This window comes from Pyrus communis, chromosome 11 (assembly GCF_041283825.1).
Source record: "Pyrus communis isolate YQ-2024b chromosome 11, ASM4128382v1, whole genome shotgun sequence".
NCBI classification, from domain to species: Eukaryota; Viridiplantae; Streptophyta; class Magnoliopsida; order Rosales; family Rosaceae; genus Pyrus; species Pyrus communis.
In genome coordinates, this window is record NC_142575.1 from 31732068 (window position 1) to 31752432 (window position 20365).

The 20365-nt window shown below is 37.8% G+C and overlaps 4 protein-coding genes and 1 non-coding gene across 7 annotated transcripts; 2 read left to right on the plus strand and 3 right to left on the minus strand.

Moving 5' to 3' along the window:
* Nucleotides 1–342: 342 nt before the first annotated feature.
* On the minus strand, nt 343–4560 carry LOC137742479 (RNA-binding protein BRN1). Its single transcript, XM_068482360.2, has 9 exons — nt 4208–4560; nt 3912–3994; nt 2623–2674; nt 2340–2465; nt 2158–2237; nt 1648–1824; nt 1114–1444; nt 878–1021; nt 343–796 (listed from the first exon to the last, which is right to left on the minus strand). Exons 1-9 carry the CDS (start codon nt 4380–4382, stop codon nt 669–671), a joined length of 1296 nt encoding a protein of 431 aa, XP_068338461.2. The 5' UTR covers nt 4383–4560; the 3' UTR covers nt 343–668.
* A 3984-nt stretch (nt 4561–8544) lies between these two features.
* On the minus strand, nt 8545–12071 carry LOC137743619 (uncharacterized). Its single transcript, XM_068483545.2, has 8 exons — nt 11658–12071; nt 10853–10914; nt 10535–10771; nt 10281–10442; nt 10100–10149; nt 9849–9981; nt 9487–9524; nt 8545–9312 (listed from the first exon to the last, which is right to left on the minus strand). Exons 1-8 carry the CDS (start codon nt 11773–11775, stop codon nt 9216–9218), a joined length of 897 nt encoding a protein of 298 aa, XP_068339646.2. The 5' UTR covers nt 11776–12071; the 3' UTR covers nt 8545–9215.
* Nucleotides 12072–12808: 737 nt separating this feature from the next.
* On the plus strand, nt 12809–15289 carry LOC137743408 (U1 small nuclear ribonucleoprotein C). The gene is made up of 6 exons (XM_068483292.2): nt 12809–12941; nt 13045–13087; nt 13325–13366; nt 13452–13692; nt 14465–14739; nt 15049–15289. Exons 1-5 carry the CDS (start codon nt 12934–12936, stop codon nt 14725–14727), a joined length of 597 nt encoding a protein of 198 aa, XP_068339393.2. The 5' UTR covers nt 12809–12933; the 3' UTR covers nt 14728–14739; nt 15049–15289.
* An 89-nt stretch (nt 15290–15378) lies between these two features.
* Nucleotides 15379–19622, minus strand: LOC137743407 (uncharacterized). Of its 3 annotated transcripts, none has more exons than XM_068483291.2 (8): nt 19368–19622; nt 18937–19230; nt 16675–18566; nt 16331–16600; nt 16156–16236; nt 15963–16074; nt 15823–15889; nt 15379–15647 (listed from the first exon to the last, which is right to left on the minus strand). In XM_068483291.2, the coding sequence occupies exons 1-8, from the start codon at nt 19420–19422 to the stop codon at nt 15587–15589; spliced, it is 2832 nt and encodes a 943-aa protein (XP_068339392.2). In that variant the 5' UTR covers nt 19423–19622; the 3' UTR covers nt 15379–15586. The 3 variants fall into 3 exon arrangements, with proteins under 3 accessions (XP_068339392.2, XP_088535888.1, XP_088535889.1); XM_088679762.1 differs by having other exon boundaries at nt 16156–16239; nt 19368–19591; XM_088679763.1 differs by lacking the exon at nt 16156–16236 and having other exon boundaries at nt 19368–19591.
* Nucleotides 19623–20213: 591 nt separating this feature from the next.
* On the plus strand, nt 20214–20285 carry TRNAP-AGG (transfer RNA proline (anticodon AGG)). The gene has a single exon. It is a non-coding gene; the product is annotated as a tRNA-Pro (tRNA).
* The last annotated feature ends 80 nt before the right edge of the window (nt 20286–20365 follow it).

Sequence of the window (20365 nt, forward strand, 5' to 3'; positions counted from 1 at the left end):
ACGCTACAAAAATCAATATTTAACTTCCAACCTTCATGGGGAAAAAAATACATTAGTAGCAAGTGCTCCTCCTATCTACGACTTAAATGCTAAATAGCGAATATAGAAAAAATGAACACCCAAAGAAGAAACACAATGACTTATAAATTAAATGCACAACTTTCAAATGATAACTAAGAAATAGCAGAGACAACCACTGTACCTAAAATGTAACTCTTGCACGCGTATACAACATACCTTTTCAAATAGAAGACTGCTTGTTGATTACCTACTTACTTCAAGGTATGCCACATTAAAACAAGTCACCGGGATACAGCAAATGAGATAAGAAACAAAAGAAAATATGAAAATGACTTTGAACTGTGAAAATGAAAGAATTAGGGATTAAGTATACATCCAGATGTTCATGAGAGAAGAATGAATAAATTGATAGTTACTGACTAAATGAACTTTCATGATACCCAAATTACAGATTGTATTGGCACAGTATGCACCATGAATTACAAGTTTGAGGGCTTTCAATCCCTTGAGGAAGTTACAAGAAGGATGGAATAGCCCTATAATTGCAGATCAGCTAAATCCACCCTAGGATGTTGATGACGTGACTCCCATACATCCGGTTTGCATAAGACCAGAGGACTCGAATCCTTGTGTAACTCACCTTCAAATCAATATGGTTTGCTCTGTTTGTTGTCTCTCTTAAGCTGGACCTTCAATTTCTTACCCCCTAATTGGTATCCATTCATCATACTTATAGCAGATTCAGCAGACTCTGGTAAATCGTAACTTACAAATCCTGCAAACCAGAGACTGATTAGAGGTAAATATTTCCACATAACTTGCATTGCAATCAAAAGTAAGTTGAGAATATTCTCACCGAAACATTTGCTGATGCCGGTTGCTTTATCAACAAAAACCTTGGCACTCAAAACCCTACCAAATGGTTGAAAAGCATTGGCAAGCTCTTGATCTCCAAATTCTTGAGGTATGTGATAGATAAACAAATTAGCACCAGCTGGACCTGATCAAAGAAGATAAGAGTAACTGACAAAATACCACCACCAAGAACTTTATTTTTAATTTGAAAAAATAAATATACGTGTAGATAACAACCTTCAACCTGACCCCCAGGGCTTTTACTAGTGCCAGGTGATGCTGGGTTAATGTTCACAACTGTAGGTGACACTGAACCAGGTGAACTCAATGGCTGGTGGCTCATTATTCCTCCAGGATACACCATCGGATGCCGAAGACCTGGAACCGCATGATAAGCAGAGCCCACATAACTCGTAGGAGGCATAGGAAAATTTCTAGGGGCAACATTGCGGGGCGTGATTCTATGCAAAGCATTTCCTTGGTTTATGGGGGGCATCATATTTTGGAAACCTTGTTGATTCTGCAGTCCAGGTAGGCGGTATGGCATGAGTCCATAAGTCCCAGGAGCCTACAGAGGAAATGAAATATGACATTACTCCATTACTACATAAGACCCTACATGGATATAAAGTCAGGAATTCATATATAGGGTAGGTCATTATACTCAGATGCCAAAGCCCAACTACAAAAGTGCTAATGGTTTCCTCACCATGAAAAACGAAACAAAGAAAAGAGTAGTTTACAGAGACATAATTGTGGAAAAAAACTGACCTGATAACCGTAACCATTATACGAGGGAACATAACCCATGGGCAAGGCTCCAAATAATGAAGGATGTGAATCACCATTTGGCTCGTTAGCAGCCTGGGAATGAGCTTTCTGAGCTCGCCGAGCTAGTCTTTCCTTTTCTGTGTCTGCCCATTTGACAACTAAAGGAACACTTGAACCCTGATACATGAGCCATAAGAGTGGGTTAGAGCCTTGTATCAATAGATCCATACTACTACCAAGTTGTCGTTATCTATAAGCAAATGTCAAGAACAAATTCAAATCAATGAGTCAATGAGTAAGCATACAAGCCTTTTTATTAATTTGATACGCAAGGATAATTAGACAAAGTCTTTGATGGCTGACTTATCATCCATCATTATGGTCCCCTTCAATCAGAAAAAATAAAATGTTTCTGCCAATGTAATAGAATACAGAACATCCAATACTATGTGCATATTAACAGTTTTCAATATACATTTCCAGCCACCAAAATATGCATTAGACACAAACCTCCATTTTATACTTTCCATTGATGGCTTCGAGGGCAGCAAGAGCTTGGTGTTTTGTCTCATACTTTAAGAATGCACAGCCTGCCCAAAAGAAAAGGGCATGGAAAATTCATTTATTAGTTGACAATCAGTATATTTTAGTGTTTGCCTAGGAATAAACCAACCCCGAGGGAAAAAACATACCTTTGCTCGTTTGCTGAGAACCTCTTAATATTTGTAGGTCCTTTACTGTCCCATATTGAGAGAAAATATCAGAAACTTCAACTTCGGAAACATTCTTTGGAAGCATACCAATAAAGAGCTTGTGTTCTGGATTACAAGGGAAGGCAAAGATTATTAATTAGGGTTCGTATAATAATCAATAAATAAATGGGATGAACAAAAAAAATACACAATAAGCATTGGTTCAACAAAACCTCCTAGGAACCAGACAAATCAGTAATTAAATCATGAAAATGTATTATACCTAGTCTTTCCAACTCGCCATCAGCATACTTCACTTGCAAAGGACTAGATGCCTGGATTGGACAGAAAGAACAGGGTAGCTTCGAATCAGGCTGAGAATAACAAACACAACAAGAGGAACTAAAAGCACAAACTGCAAAAAGTTAGCACCAGCCTAGGAAAAAGTGGACAGACAACAAATTTTTAGTTGACTATATGTTTTTTATCAAGTAATACATTTGTGTAAAGTCGCATTAGCAGGCATAGGCAAGAGTCCAACTGAGAATCTTGCCTGGGAAACCACTTGAAGGTCCAGCAAGGCCTACATAGGCTCCCCCAGTCGCTCTAAGACCTATGCCAGGAAAATGCCAAGTTGCATAAGCACACATTTTACATAAAATTGTCCAAATATCAATCTGCCAATCATGGATTCAAGTGGATATACTGTACCAAAAGAAGATTGCCTGCAATGTCGGACAAATCCAATACTTTACTCACATGATGTAACCCCAGTCACTGATACTCATATTTTCTGGAACAAGCGTGCAGCCTTCTTCATTTAACTATTTTGTAAATTGACATCATAACCATATAGAAGTTTGTCAAAATTGTATTTTTTTTTTTTTTTCAGGGCACCGGTTGCACCTTAAAACTTTCATGGGGCAGAGCCAATTAAATCAGTTCATAATCTAACCCTAAACCCTTTTTTTTTCTTTTTTCTTTTTTTGTGGGCACTGTAGCCAATATCTCATGCATGGTCATGCTCTGATACTCTACTTTCAGTAGTCATTAGGCTAATCCGCATTACCATACGCAAATTACAACACCCATTTCATCAAATCGATCTTACAACACCCTCTTGGGATTAACATCATGTCCATATCTCACCTGAAGTAAATTTGCTAGCCCTCTGCAAATGCCAAAGGAGCCTATTGCAATTTAACTAGGAATAAAAACAAAGGAACGTTCCCATGAGGCTATTCATTTCCCTTTTTCCTACGGTATATTAATTGCAGAACCCTTTGATCACAAGTGTCAACATTCTCAAATTAAGTAAGTGGATATAGTTTAGTTACTGTGAAAAGTTCAAATTGCTGTGATCTGCGATCGACAAATAGTTAGACACTACGCAGCTACTCTTCCTACTATTAATTGTATAAACTTTCGAATGACTTACGAAATCATCTATTCATACTTTACCAGCTTAGATTTGAATCACATTCTCCGAAATTCAAAGCTACAAGCCTACGAACTAAAACAACAAAAGAAGCACACTTAAGTACAGTGGAAAGAGCTGCAAATTGCACTAACCCCGGGCAAAGTCGTCTTGTTATGACACGCATCGACCGCTTTATCCGCCTCCTCCCTCGACGGGCATATCACAAAGCAACACCCTGCAAACACACACACGCAAGCACAAATCCGAGCACGAAATTAGGGTTTCAAATACCAATTCAGCTACTAAACCCCACAAATCCTCCAAATCGCAGAAAATCACACACACTAACCAAATCAAGATACACACATGTTTCAACTCAAACCAGATTGCTAAGCGGAACAGAGAATGTAGAGAGAGAAAGAGGAGGGGAGAGAGAGAGATTTGAAACCTCTGGAAGCGCGCGTGGCCTTGTCCTTGATGATGTTGACTTCGTCGACGAGAGCGAAGTCTTTGAACATTGCGAGGAGCTGAGCCTCCGTCATGTGCTTCGGCACTTGGCCGACGAACAGCTTCACGCTGTCCTCGCCGTGCGAGTTCCTATCCTTCTTCCCTCCTTCCGCCATTAATGCCTGCCTTCTCTCTCTCTGTCTTCCACTTTCTCTCTCTAACTTCTCCGGTTTCTTCGTTTCGTTTCTCTCTCTCTCTCTCTAATATTTTCTCTCTCTAAGTTTCCTCTTCGTGTGTGAAAAGGATTTTTTAATTTTTTTAATTTTATTTTTCCTGCGCGGAGTCGTCGAAGGGCGAAGTTGGGGCCTTACCCGCGCATTTCAGGTTTATTTACAGGACTGCCACTTTAGACCAGTTGAAACGAGTTTGAGTGAACTTACCCTTCTACCCTTTTCAAGCTTAGCCACATCATTAGGTTGTTGTTCTACCGAAATATTTCTCTTAAAAAATAATATAACAATTATGATCAAGTTGTCCTACGACAAATTTTCTTCTACAAAGAGTTTAAGATTTTTCACTGTGCTCGAAATATTGCTACATGATGTTATCACTTAAGAATACTCAAATAATATTATGTTTATTTGACCGATTCATACAAGTTGCTTTCCGACCACAAAGATTTGTTGATATACCCTAAACAAAGATTTTCCGATCACAGAGATCATAAAGGATGATTGAGACCATACGCATGTTGAAAATTATTAAAAGCATTCAAGCAAAAAGAATGAAACACTCTCAATGCGCCCACAAACCATGCAAAGCAAAAAAAAAAAAAATAATAATTTGACCACTTAAAATGTCCTATAACATGTAATAGTGAAAAAGACTTCGTCTTCACACCCATTTTGTATATATTTTACTTTTCCTAAGAACATATGGACACTTTATTCAAAGATAGAAGTATTGTCCTAATATGCTAATTATATTCTAAAGAAAAAAAAAATCTGAAAAGGACAGAAGACAAATTTAAATATGCTTGCTTTATATTTGTGTATAAACTTGATTATTGTAAAAAAAAAAAAAAAAGAAAAAAAAAGAAAAGGGGTTCCCCACCTTGTTTCTATTTTAATTTTGGATGCTTTACGAACCTTACTATTTGGAATTTAAGGACAAAAAATATGAAGCCTTAGTTTGTGTGAAAGAGAAATTGGAGCTCCTGGAATGTGTTAGGCAGGCTAGCATAATTGGTTAATAGGGATCTTCATATTCAATTTGAGTGGTCCTAATTACTTAATTCTTAGGTTCCAGACAGCTAATCCGAAAACAATTTTTGACCTTTTTATTTTAAATTGAACAAACAATCACATGTCAAAGAGTTATTCTCCAACCATTGTTCTAGCAAATGGACGGAAGAGTAAGAGAATCTTAAATCCCACATGGCAATGGCCATCTATGTTTGGCCCTATTGTGTTTCACCTTTTCTTGTATTGAGACAACTCTAGACATTTCCAAAATTGTATGCAGAAAAATGAAAGGTATGGTGAGTGTGAGTGTGCGTGTGCAAGCACATGCTCATGACATTGCTCAAAAATAACACATGATTATAATAAGTCATAATTACAAAGATACATTAATGTTCAACGACCAGATTGCTGTTTGTATGATTAACATTTTAAAAAGATGAGATTTTGCATTTCTTCATCGCATAAAACTTCCTACCTATGTCATAAATGATATACGGGCAACTTAATAGAAGAATCTACTATAAGTCGGCTCATGTCACCTGAATCATATGCTTTGTTGAAATGTATCAATTTGCTACTTCAATTGAAATTTTTATAACAATGTGTCACTTATAGTCATATTTAATTTATTATTTCATTCCAAAAGTTATAGGCTATTCACGTGTGATTATTGTGAAGAATATATTGACGTTTGATGTATCAATACAAACCTTTTTTTTTATTACAATCATTTTCACTAAAATTTTGGGTTAGCTGCGTTTTGAGTCGTTGACTAAATGAGATCAATGTCATTTTCACAAGGAATTCGGACATTACCGTGTTTTGAAAGTAAAAGCTGGTGAGAATTTTGCAAGGCAAGGGGTAGGATGGTAACTAGAGAAAGAAAAGTAGGGAGGGTAGTTTGGACAAAAGGATAAATGGTAGGAGTGTAATTTAGCGCGGAAACCGCGGCAAGCGTATAAGCACGCCAGACTGTCCCGCCAAAGCTGCTTCTCTTCCAAGGCTCCAACAAGGTTGTCCAACAGTTACAGTGCCACGTCACTATTTTAACGGTGCAAGTTGCAGCGCTTGCGCTGCCTACGTTAACACAGACAAAATTTCTGACTTCCAGTTAAAAGCAAATTGATCATCTTCGGATTCCTTTCTCTTAATTCACTCAATGAGGAAATTATTTTTTATCATTAAAATTTGATTGAACAGTTATAAACAGAGGATAAATTTAAAAGTTATAATAACTTCAACCGTTGAATTAAATTTCAATGGCACGAATTCTCTAATTTTATGAAATAAGAGGAAAGTATCCGGAAAGAATCCATTTTCCAATTAAAATTAGGAATACATTGTTTTGGTTTTCACTGTGCAAAGAAATTTTGCGGGTAAGCGTTTGGGATGCAAATGCAATGGTTCTCTTTGTGTGTGTCTACCAGAGACAGTTACATAACTAAAGACAACATTTGGTAAGTGTCCATTAGACGAATCGTGTATTTTTTAAACATGTTGCAAACACCTATTCGACTAAAAATCTATTGGAGAATTTTCTCATGCCAATATTTGGTTCTAGCGGCTTCGTCGTCTAATAAATATTTATTACGTGTTTAAAAAGTACACCACATCACCGTCATTGGTGACATAAGATAATCACTCCTTAATTTTACAAATAACATAGCAAAGAAGTTTGCTCAAAGATCGTAACTTACAAAGAATTAAGTTCATCGCCACGCGATGTCATGATACCATAATGTAAGGTAATGTGAAGGATAAGGACTAACGTGGAACATATTCACTGTTACGTAACGTCTCTTGTTCAATATGCATTGTAAGTTTTTTTTCACATCACAATGTATTATTGAACCGAAACACTATGTGACACTGAACTTATTTTATATAAGTTGCTCAACTCTACATGTGAAAATTACAAACTATTTGTTATATTGCGATGCTACGGTGACCATAAATATGTATAAAATTTGCTATCTTGCCCAAGTCGTGTCGTATAATTTTACTTCTAATTTACTTTCTTTTTTTCTTTGGGACAATAAGGGTAGTTTCCTTTGGAAGAGGATCCTTACTGGATCCATTTTGTGGGGATCTTCACATTCTCATAGTCTATCGTACATAATGCGATTAATTTTCGTCAGATACTATTTGTGTTCAATTTTAAATAAAAAAATTATATAATTTATGATCGCATGATACACGATGAATGACTACGGATCCCCACAAAATGGATCAGGATAGGATCCAATTTCGTTTCCTTTAAAGCAAAGAAACTAATTTGTTGACCAAAGAAATAAAAATGCAATTTAAAAGTCCACTTGGGCTGATGATTAGGAAGAATATTAATTGGGATTTGGATTCTATTCGGATTCAAATTGTAGAGATCCTAGGATTCTCACATCTTAATCATTTATCGTGCATCGTGCGATCATAAATTATTTAACGTTTTTTATTAAAAATTAAATATAATAGTATTTTACGAAAACTAACTGCACGATATACGATGAACACTTAGGATATGAGAATTCCTAGGATGCTCACAAAATGAATCTAGAGAGGATCGTCTTCCTATTAATTGGACGCCACCGAGAACCAGCTCACACGTTAGTAGGACCCAATGCCACGTTGGAATATGTTCCCGGGTCAAGATTTGCCAAAAGTGGGCCGATGGGTGACTTGAGCCTTCTTTTTTGGAATAATTTGATCGGCTACAAGACTTTGACGTCTTTGACCCAGTTTTAAATATATAAATATAAGTGTAAATATTAATAGGTAAATTATAGAGCCATTGATATTTGTTGTCGTTGATGAACATTATAAAAATTTGTAATGCGGTGTGTACGTCAATTCATTCAGATTTAATCGAAATACGAGAAAAAATTCTTAAAAAAAGTTCAAAAGTTCAAAAACTGCAATAAGCTCGGACAAATTTTATATAGTCAAGATATCATCAATATCACCGATAATAGGTGAAGTTTTCCATTTCAACCCCCCCCCCCCCTGTTTCCATATCAATCCATGGTTTTTAAGATATTTCAACAGAAATATGACAATTTTGTGGATATTTTAAACACTGCTTTGACCGCATAAGGATAAGTATCGGTATCAAAAGTCAACAACGTTATTTAGAAAAAATCAAACCCCATGATAGTGCACGATGAGTGTGTAATACTGTCACCGTGACATCTTATCAAAGCAAGGTTCTCCCCAATTGTCGGCACACGAGGGATTGGTCCAGAAACTCTCCCTAAAGTCAACATTGTTATGTAGAAAAAATCAAATCACATGATAGTGCACGATGAGTGTGTAATACTGTCACCGTGACATCTTATCAAAGCAAGGTTCTCCCCAATTGTCGGCAAAAGGGATTGGTCCAGAAACTCTCCCTAAGGTCAACGTACAAGTTAGTTGTACCTAAATCTCTAATCAAGGGCCCTGCAAACCAAATACAGACAAATATTGTTGCTTAATAGGCTTCTAAATTCTAACTCAAGCAATTTTTGGAAATACTTCAAACAGTAGATAGAAAACGACACGAATGGGTTCGAGCGAAAAAATGTGGGATGACAACGGTACACGGGACCAGAACCAGCCAATGCCATTGTTCTGTAAAATCGCCTAAACAGAACCAATATGTAAAGCAAGTACAAGTAATTCCCTTCTCCTGAATGGTTGTTTTCAGGAATGTGGGGTGCGTTACCTGCCGATTCGAAGAAATTCTCATTGCAGCCAGAAGCGGGGGCGATTGCAGACTGCCAATGCCGAGGCTTAGATTGCATTCAATCCGGCAAGCTCACGCAACTTCTCGCAGAGTATGAAGGTAATTGTAGTTTGTGGACCCAGTCTTGCAAAAGTTGCAAGGCTCCTGAAAAGTTTAACACTTAATTACTAATTGTAAACAATCAGACAGACGTTTTCTGTGTGGTTACACGACAAATTCAAACTACGCACTGCTGATTCTATTAAATCCAAAGACTATAATATCGGAAAGTTTGGTGCAAACGAAAGGCATGAGTATTCAGGCTTGAAGAGAACTCACCCTTTGTAAAGACCCCTGGGACCTTCTGTAAGCATAACCTGAAACAACACACCATAACACATCAAATAAGAAATATACGCAAGGAAATAATTTCTGGGACGCCAAGAGTCAGTGTAGACCATATAGACTCTACAACGAACGAACGCAAGATAAAACAGGACCAATTTATCATGCCCAATTGCAGCTGCCAACCGCTAAGGTCGTGAAAGCTTTTCCAAAGGCAAATCAAATGTTAACCACATGCCGACAACCTATTCCAATTTAATGTGTTTATAAATTGTGTTCTAGAAAAGAAATCCAAATACACCAAGAAAAAACACCAGAAAACTGTAGCGGAAATGAAAAGACTACGTAATCTATACCTGGTATCCGCAATGAAATCCATTTTTATAGTTTCCTGCCTTATTAGATTCCTGTTGCAACATGAGACGGGTTTTTACCATGTCCACAGGTGCAGTTACGAGGGTACTCACCAAGCCTGCAACTGTGCTTGAGCTTCACAAGGTGCATAATATAGTTAGTTTTGATCAATGTACTGTCACCGAATTAATCTACTTCAGTTGAAAAAATGAAAGACCTGAGATAGATAAGAACATTGGCAACAGTGTCTTACATGAGATGAAGATGGGATCCTTCTTCGAGTGATGTCAACCTAATCAGTGTCTGCATTCAAAAAAAAGTCGGAACAAAATTTGAAGTCAGACAGATTTAAAGAAAAATGAAGACGAACACTTTCCTATTGCCAATCAAACATTAATGATTTAGAAACAAATGGAAATTACTTAGAACTTGACCAGCTTGGTTTCGTCATATGTTGCTAGTTGTGATGCAGTCAACGTAGCAGCTCTGGCCATAGCAGGGCCAACCCCCTTCCAAAGCGCTTTCACTCCCTCTTCAGTAATAATTCTACGCAGTTCTCCCGTTGGACTCAAGTTTGGATTCATCTGTAACCGCACCTAATGAAGGGAAGCAAATGAAATGATCTTGAAGTCAAGTCTCAAGAAATAGAAAACAAAAAGTTCAACAAGGCCCTGCATGATGGCATTACCTTCAAAACCTCAACTGGATTCGTCAACACAGTTGCAATTGCACCGGCAAATCCTCCAGACCCGATCTTAGCAAAAAGATTGGCGGATCCAAAAGCCCAATTGCAGGCATACTTTGAAGGTTCATACAAGCCTAAACGGAGACCCCCATAAAGAACAGACCTTGTCAATGCCGGTGTCAATCCCAGATACAAAAATCTCGGCCCTTCCTGTTTAAAAGTATGGATAAATAACCGTCCCTGCACATCAAACCTTTATCATGATCCACGCTGATAAATTGGATCAAGATATGCACCCACGAAAAGAGGTGGGAAAAATACCATTCCAGTGAGAGGACCTTTCTGCCCAACAAGTTGCATTTGCAGCCTAACTTTGAGAACATCTGCATCCCACCAGTTGAGATAAATAAACTCTTTGCATCTCTCAAAATTTCTCTTAACCTACAATCTACAGCCTCTGTTCATCATGCCGAGAAGTTTTTGAGCGTGACTATCATAGAGATGTATTAGTCACATTGTACCTAGGTCCATAAGATATTAACCAAGTCGTGTAACAGCACGGCTCAATATGGTAGTCACACTAAAAAACTTCTCCGATTCTAAATTGGATCCATTGCCAAATCTTAATACCATAATCTCTATCAAACTCGGAACACTGAGAAATCGTGCATAACTATATAACACGTGAATTAGTAACAAAACGGGTCAATGTGGCCGCCAAACTATAAAATTTCCCCGATTCTACATCTGATGCAAAATCTTAATACCATAATCTCTATCAAACTCGGAACAAGGAGAAATCGTGCATAACTATATATCACGTGAATTAGTAACAAAACGGGTAAATGTGGCCGCCAAACTATAAAATTTCTCCGGTTCTACACTGATGCATTGCCAAATCTTAATACCATCATCTCTATCAAAATCGAAACAATGAGAAATCGATGCAGAACCAACCAAATCAAAGTTTGAACAATCCATGAAACAAACAAATAAACAACAAAATATTTAATATTCTGCTACAACAAAAGCTGAAAAGGTGAAAAATTTACTGAGGCAAACAAAACAGACATGTTGGAAGCTGCAAAACAGTGAAAAAGTAAACTTCTTGGGTTTCAGAAATTACCCAGAGGGTGAGTTACTGCGGTGGCCGCCGCAACGGAGAGTCCACTGGTGCCGAAATGATAGACAACCTCCGACGGCGACACCGCCGCCCAACTCTGCTTCTCGTTCTTCACTTTCATCTTCTCTGAATGTTTCAATCATAAAGCATTACAAAAACCAAGCGAAACTTCTTTATTTGGGAACTCCGAGGATTCTGAAATGTTTGGGATCCGAGGAAATTGAAGCTTTTAACTAAAAACCTTCAATTATTTTGGCTGTTTAGCTTCCATTTTCATGAAACGCATTCTGTGTTTTACGTTTCCTAAATTTTCTCGGGAAACAAACAGAAAATTAAGGTGAGACGTAACGGAACCTGAAAGCCAGAGTTTTCGGGAGCGGATTTTGCCGTCCAAATCCGACTTTCGAGGTATGGCTTGCGGTTTGCCTCTGTCGTAATCGGAAAGACTCGTAGGATGTGGAAACGACGCGTCGTTTCAGTATTTTTGTTCCAATGTTTACTAAGGATTAGAAATGTTTTTAAAATGACTTGAAGTGCTTGTGTAAGAAGCACCAGTTATATGTTTTTTTTCTTTTGAAAGAACTTGAAGTATTTTTTTTATATTAACTTGTATTTTTACTAAGAATTAATTATAAAAATATTTTTTTTAAAAACGCTTTCAATTATTATAAAAACACTTTTAAACAAATTCTAATTAGTAATAAGGAATTTGATTTAAGCGTGAAAATTTGAGGACTCAAATTATAATAAGCACATCTATTTTTCTACTAACAGAAAAATGAGTTTCACGCGTTATTATTAATTCTCACACATCTCTATTCATTTTGTACCATCAAATCAAAAGAAAACAACGAATACAATTAAACAAAAATATGTAAAAATCTAAAAAAATATGTTTGATATTTTTGTATTTTAATATGCTTTAAAAGTACGACTTTATGCCACTCAGTACTATAGTCTGATGGTATTCTTCTTCACTTGGAAGTGAGAGGTCTTAGGTTTGAATCTCATAGATAGCAATTCAATACCAAATTAGACTTCTCGTTATGTGGTTTAACCGAACTCTTGAAAATTTAACGCATTGTTAAAAGTAAAAGGGATTAGTAGACCAACGAGTCCATTAAGTTAGGCCCAAAAGCCCACCAAGTCCAGAACCTTCAATCCATTACTTTCTCAGGTGCAGTGGCGGGTAGCCAGAACCTTCTTCTTTCTACAAGTCCCCTAGGGTTTTTGCATTACTCCAGTTTCAGTAAATCCCTAATTCCAGCGATTCAGAGCAATGCCAAGGTATCATCTCTTTCTCGTTCATTGAATATTACACTTATGCGATTCGTATCCCAATTTCATGAAATTTTTAATCTTTAATCGATTTCTTGTTCCAATTTATCAGGTATTACTGTGATTACTGCGATACTTATTTGACCCACGATTCGGTAAACTCTCTCTGCCCTAATTTTTTTAGTTTTCGGATCGTATTTTCGATTATTTTCTTATATCTGTTTGAGATTTCGATTTTGCTTGATAATTTTTTTGATTAATTTCAAGAGTTAATCACATTGAGAAGAAAAAAGAAATGGGATGTTTATATCGGGTTAAACTTGCCACGGTAAATTAGTGAAATCGTGATCATCTTGGTTGCTGACAAGTTTTTGTTTTTCCCATTTTTTCAGCCTTCAGTGAGAAAGCAACACAATGCTGGTTATAAACACAAGGTATTACTGGCTTATTTTGTGTTGTTAGCGTGAGTTACCGTTTCTTTTTGGCGTTGCCTTTTACTGATTTTTTGTGTGGATTTAGGCGAATGTGCGGGAGTACTATCAGCAATTTGAGCAGGAACAAACCCAAAGTTTGATTGACCAACGGATCAAAGAGCACCTTGGCAATTCTGCAGCTTATGGTGGTCAGCCTTACGGGAATATTGGTGCAGCTTACAATCAACATCTAATGTCTCAGCCCCGTCTTCCTGGCATGCCACAAATGATGGCTCCAGGGATTAGGCCTCCTGTTTTGCCAAGACCTCCTGTACTCAGTGCTCCAGGTAATCTGGAATGTTTACAGTAAAATCTTTATTTTCAACCAAAGACTGAACCGAACTGCGCTCTGTTGCGTCAAACTGACGCTATTCCAACCGCTTACAAACACTAATAGGTAGCTTTACTGACTGCATAGTATATATAGGAATGGAAGATGTCACTGATTGAATCAGAGTAGCTCTCCCATCCAAAGATAAAGATTCGGCTTTCCAAGCAGCAAGCCTTTTTTGGTTTTTCTCAATAATCTCCTTGTAGGTGGACTTGGTGACTCGAAAATGGATGGCTGTTTCTGTGATTTATTAGTGCACGTATTTTGCATTTTGATGTATAGAGTTTTTGGCTGCTTGACCAAAACGATGTTTGCATTATTGTTCTGGAATTTTTCTTTCGGGGTGTGTGGTATATGTAATTCTGTTCCTATCAACTTGATGTTTAGCTAATAATGCTACCTACTTTTTACGAAACTACAGTTACTAGAAGGCAGGGAAAACAGAATGCGTATTTCTTGCTTGGTTAAGTATTGTCCTTTAGTCTTCTGCATAATGTGATCTTTTTTCGATCTTTTCCTATGCGATCAATTGGCATCCCTTTTTTACCATGGCTATGGACGTTAGCGATATTGTGTTACCCCATTATGCAGCTATATTCTAGGTCCAATAGCTGCTGTATTGTATTGATTATTATTTTCCAGTCAGACACACAGCAATATATCATTGGCAGCAGAATCTTACTATCTAATACTAATGATATATAAAAAAAATTTCTTGGTGGTGGCAGGTTACGGCTCTGCTCCACACATGATCCCAATGATGGCTCCACCTGGTGCTCCCAGCATGCCTGGTCAATTAAATGCTCCCATGAGGCCTCCTCCTGCTTTAAATCCTCCACCAGCAGTTCCTGGCAGCGCAGGACCAAATGCTTCTAATGGTGCCCCTCCTATGACTGCACCTTCGATGTATCAACCCAATCCAACAGCACCAACGAGTGGAGGCTATGAAAGTTTCAATCCGAATACTCAACCTCCTGATTCTAGTCAGTAATGTGTCAAATTGGTATGTGGTATTTCTATACTTTAAAACATCTTTCGTCAATATGTTAGGATTTTAATTATTACTATCTAGTTTATGAAGTTCATGTTGTGTACATCATGTTTTAACAAAAATGCGGTTCAAAATTATGCGAGTATATGCGTATTGGCAAGAATTCGGCTTAGAAATTATTATTTCTCCGTCTGTGGACCTGTGGTTCTTATGCTTGCACAAGTATTAAAAGAAGCCTATAGACGGGATAAACCGATTGTAATTGTAGCACAAAAGAAAGTTTTTATCATTACTAAACCCGGAAAATGACTCGTGTTGCAGCACCTTCGTCGTAGAAGTCTTCTGCCATAGTTCGGTCTAATGGGACTTTCATCATGTGATGCAAACCAGGAGCTGAGAAAAGTGGAGAGTATGATTGTATCCTCTATTTAAAGTTGCACATCTTATTTGGACTTCTTGTATTTATAAGAGCAATTTGTCGAAAATGTGCGGTCCGGGACCGATTTAAAACGTGCGGTTCTTACCCGTGTTATTTTAAGATCGCATGATGTTGGCATTTGAACATTCTTTTACCACGTTGAATCGTTTATATAAGAGAACAACGCCGATAAAAGCAGCAATTCCAGGCCTAAATTCTGTTCAAAACAAGGATTACCGAAGAACTGGAGGCTAATCACAAGCTACCATTCAAAATGCCACTGAAATCCAAGAAATGTTCCAAAATGTACACCAGTTTAAACCAGAGCCGGCGCGATTCAGCGGCTTCACTACAATCCCGAAGGGATTCATAATCTGGAAAAGTTCTGAACAAAAACTGCGAAAACAGCGATAATTACATGACTTTACAGAGTTTTCTTCATTACACGGAAGGGCCTACGGCCGGTGGACAACTCTTGACAGCAGTTGTGAAGAGCCGATGTCTGCGAAGCAAAGTATTTGAGAAATAAGAACTCGTTAAGACTAATTCCCACAAATTATGCATCGCATAATCATAATTACAAGTTAATTACAATCTACTAAGCAATAATCTTCGAAATTAATTCCGTAGATAACTTCAAACCATGAATATTACATTCATGTTTTACTATTACTCACCTCTTGTATTCCAGTCTCTGGATAACTATACCATTTAGCAGAAGTTCTGAACTGTAAACTGCTGCCCCTGCGAGGCATGATAGATACAAAAGAGTCTTAAGTTACTAAGCAAGACGGATAAATGAATGGAATGCTAGTACCTTGCTCAAGAAAAGGCAGGCAGACCGCACGGTCTTCTTCACAAGAAAGAATCAAAACGTCCTTGAAATTCTCTTTATCCTTTGCTGCAGACATCTGAATCTTCTCAATTGGCTGAGGAACATTGTGTATCATTAAGAGTTCAATCATGGGATACGAATTGTTAAATTATGTATGTAACGACGATGCAGATACCTGGCCTTGGACTGCCTTCACCAAGCTAATCATCATTTCTTTATCGGGTTTTATGTTTGGCGTGATGAAGACTTTTCGACCCTGCTACTTAAGCACAATCATATAGGAACACCCCAATAACATGGATGAAAGAAAAACAGTTATCAGTTTAAATGAACAAAAGCGCATGCATTACCTTTAGAAGTGGACACCGTTTCGCGCAATCCAGTGAAACAAGCATGCTAAAGCCTATTTCCTTTTCCTTTTTGGCATCCCTCAGAATGTAGCTTTTCTCACTAATCAAACAGTTTGCTTGCCCGCAACTCTCAAGCCACAAATGAGTTACCACTGGTTTACCAAGAGCAATGAATTCCAACATGTTCCTTGTACGTGCAAATTGATCTGCTACAAAGTGTGTTGCATCAGTAGAACATGATGCAACAGATAGGCCCAGTCGTGTGATGACCTATTATGAAAAAAGAGGTAACGTTAGATGTGGATCATCTAGCTGTCTCAAAATTATACAAACTCAGTATCTACCTTTTTCTGTTGCTTAATGGTAGCACCATCCAAGTGCTGGCTAAACAGAACACAAACATATGCCATGTTTCTTCGCCTTCTTAAGTCTTTCCATGCATAATCTGGTGTTGATTCAGGGACACCCAGTCCAAAAAGCTCTTTCAAAAGGGACGATTTGGGCAAGTTTTTGTTGTATGTCTTTCTGTGATGACCATCAGACACATGTTTGGATGATCCCACGTTTATGCCAGTGGTAGAGTTAGATTGAGCAGCATATTCTGAACCAGATGACACTACTGAGGTATGGCTTTTTACGTCTACCAGTGATGTAGGATCTCTGGCATCTAGCTTCCCGGATTGTAACACTAGCAAGGATCTGCCAGAATCTTTATCCAATGAGTGTATCTTTCCCTTTATATTGTTGTTGCTTTCTGGCCTTTCAGCAAAACGGGAAGTGCTGTCCTTTCCATCAACTATTGGAAATGAAGTGCAGAGTAAAGTAGCTAGGCAAGAATTTCTTCGGGCATTGAGACGTGTTCTTTTCCCTTTCGGATGGCTCCATGGTTCTAAGTTCAAAGTACTGGTTGTTCTGTTTTTATCTCGCTCAGACGAAACATAAGATTTGGAAGAGTTTTCTTTAGGGCTGATACTCTTCTTTCTCTTGTATGTAATAATATCCGCCTTCGTAACTTTATTCATGCTTTCTACTCGCTTGTTAAATCCGCCCTCACTCCCACTGATTATTTCAGATGGATGAGCATTTAAACGTCTCTTCTTTCTTCTGTATTTAATAATACCGTTCCCTGTAACATCATTCACCCTTTCTCCTGGATTCTTAGGTTCATCCCCAGTCCCTACTGACCTACCTCCAGAAGCTCTCTCTACCTTTCGATGCTTGGTACGCTTAGGAGATTGTCTACAAAAATTTCCATTGGCGTCAGCAAAATTACTACAATGTTCAGAAAAGAATCTGCTTCTTTTCCCTTTTGTTTGTGCTGCCAAATGAGGATCTAACTCCCAACTCGAAGATTGCTTTTGATATGAAGCAGCTACTCTCCTTACTGTTCTAGTTGAACGCTTTCTTCGCTTTGCATTTTCGTTAATGCCTCCTATATCAGGAACATCACTCTTTCGAAGAGGAAGTTCCAAAAGTGCTTTGTTCTCTGGAGCACCTCGTGAAACATCTGCTGTGTTCTCCATACCTTGATAAGCATCAGCAAAATTGCAGTCGGGAAGGTCCCCATAAGCTAAGGCCTCCATAGCTTCAGCAGCAATTTGAGTGTTAAAGCCAACATCAAACATGTCAACCATATCTGTTCTTGCGTCACTAGCTTCCTTCTGCAGTCCTGTTGATTTCGCATCCAAATGTTGTTCCGACTTATTGTCAGATTCATTTCCAATCATCCCTTCCAATTCTGTCATTTCCTTATGGAGGCCCTGAATTATTTTCTTCTCTTTGCTCTTACCGCCCAAGCTGATACATTTTTTGTTACCACCACCATGCCTGACTTTCTGATTCTGTACAACGGATCTCTGCTTGCACTCTCGAAAATCAGAAGACGAATTGATCTTCTTGTTAATGAGATCAACTCCCCAACGCTCCTCAGGAAGATCAACCCATTCAAAGGCCTTTTCAATTTCAACTTGAGACTTCATCCTAGCCAACCTTTGAAACCCCTTTGTGTTTGAGACAGGAGGGGATTTCTCCCTAACCGGTTTCTTGTGATCATCAATTTCCGGAGAGCCACCCAAAACGTCGTTCAATGACACAAAAAGGTCCACAAAACCAAGTGCATTGGCTTGGGCTGACTCCCCAGGTTCCTGAGAGTCAATATAATTTAACCTAACAAGCGACAGAGATCCTTCATTCTTCTCCCCTTCAGTCGTACCATAATTAATTGGAGAAACTTGTCCTTCAAGGCATTCAAAGAAAAGTGCTTTTCTCAATATCACTTCCTTACAGATTTATTAAACAGACATTCGACATAAAATCACTTTCTCACGCATTCCACATAAAATACACACACAAAGTATTCAAAGAAAAGTGCTTTTTTCTTAGAATCAATTCTTCAAAGATACATCAAACACACGTTCCACATAACATCACGTCCTTACGTATTCATTAAGCACGCAATCCACATAAAATACAATTACACAAAGTATTCCAACAAAAGTGCTTTCTCAAAAGCACTTCCTCACAGATTCATTAATCACACATTCCACATAAAACATGAACAAAAACACAACACAGAAAAAGAAGAAAAGAACACTCCGAAAGCTAACCTGCAGCGAATTGCTCGCGATGAAGACCGAGCTTTTGATCCAACAACACATTGGATTTAACACTCACTATTCTGCTTCCATTCACTTCATCGTCCTCACTGTCTAGCACAACTTCTTCCTCGTACTCATGTACACCAGTCCTAGTCTTTTTGGAAAAATCCAAAAAATCGACCAACTGGGTTTCCTCCATTGAAGGGCTGTCAGGCACAAAAGCATCTTCAAGCGGCACAGTGTCCTGAAATTGTAGCTGCTGCTGATGTTCATCAACTTCATCAACACCTTTGAGTTCATATCCTAATCAGAACCCAACAGAAACTCTAATCAACAATTTATAAACTCTGATTAACAATAATTACAGATGGGTTTGCAAGAAATGAATCAAAAAACAGATGAAAAGTGAAGAAATTGATATGAAGATGAGCAGTGATTACCTGATCGGTGAGACAGAAAATCCAAACTCTGGGTCTCGGTGTGAGAAACAGCCATAGCCCAAGAGGGGTTGTAGACTCTGAGAAGGAGAGAACAAATCACTCTTTCATTACTGAGATGGCTGTTGTAGCAGAGAAATTGAAATGGAAAATGTTATTTCTTTTTGGTCAAATCAAAAACCCTAATGTGGTTGGAATCCAGAAGGTTTTAATTGGAGGGAAAACTCAAAACAGGAATAAAAGTTGTGTTATTATATTAGATCGTATTTCCAACACATTAAAAATTTGTTCAAAAAACAAAAGTTGGTAGATTAATGCATGATATTTTAAATTATTCTAATCTAGCAATTAATTTACGAAATTTTGATAAGAAGTTTCAAGTTTAGCTTTTCTGTATAGCGAATTTCGATACGTAATGATAACTAATAATGTTTAATTTTGATTTTTATACATAAATTTATTTCAATCCACAATAAAAAGAACGTTTACTTCAAACTCGAGTGAATGAGACAACTAATAGAGATTCACTGTGAACTTCTGTATACGAGCCATGACCAAAGGATTCGGACAATTCGATGTCAATCCTATGGTTGATATTAGTCAATCTCACTTGCTCACTTCATAAAAATCCATAAACTTGACGCCCTGTATCTTTTTTCTCTCCTTTTTGGACAATCCTAATCTTTTAGTCTGCCAACTTCAACACAAAAATTCGAAATGGATCTCATTCCTGAGACAAAGGCACCATTAGTGGTATGTTCGCCTGAGTGGTAGATTTTAGGAAACGGCGTTGGAGGGAAGTATCTATAGGTTTGGTCAAAAAGGTTAAATTGACAGACAATAGCGAGTGGGCATTTGGTCTAGTAGTATGATTCTCGCTTAGGGTGCGAGAGGTCCCGAGTTCAATTCTCGGAATGCCCCTTTTGTTCCTTTTTTAATGTCTTTTTAGCTGAATCAAAAGGACAAATATACAACCGCCAGCCAAGAGTTCTTGCGATACT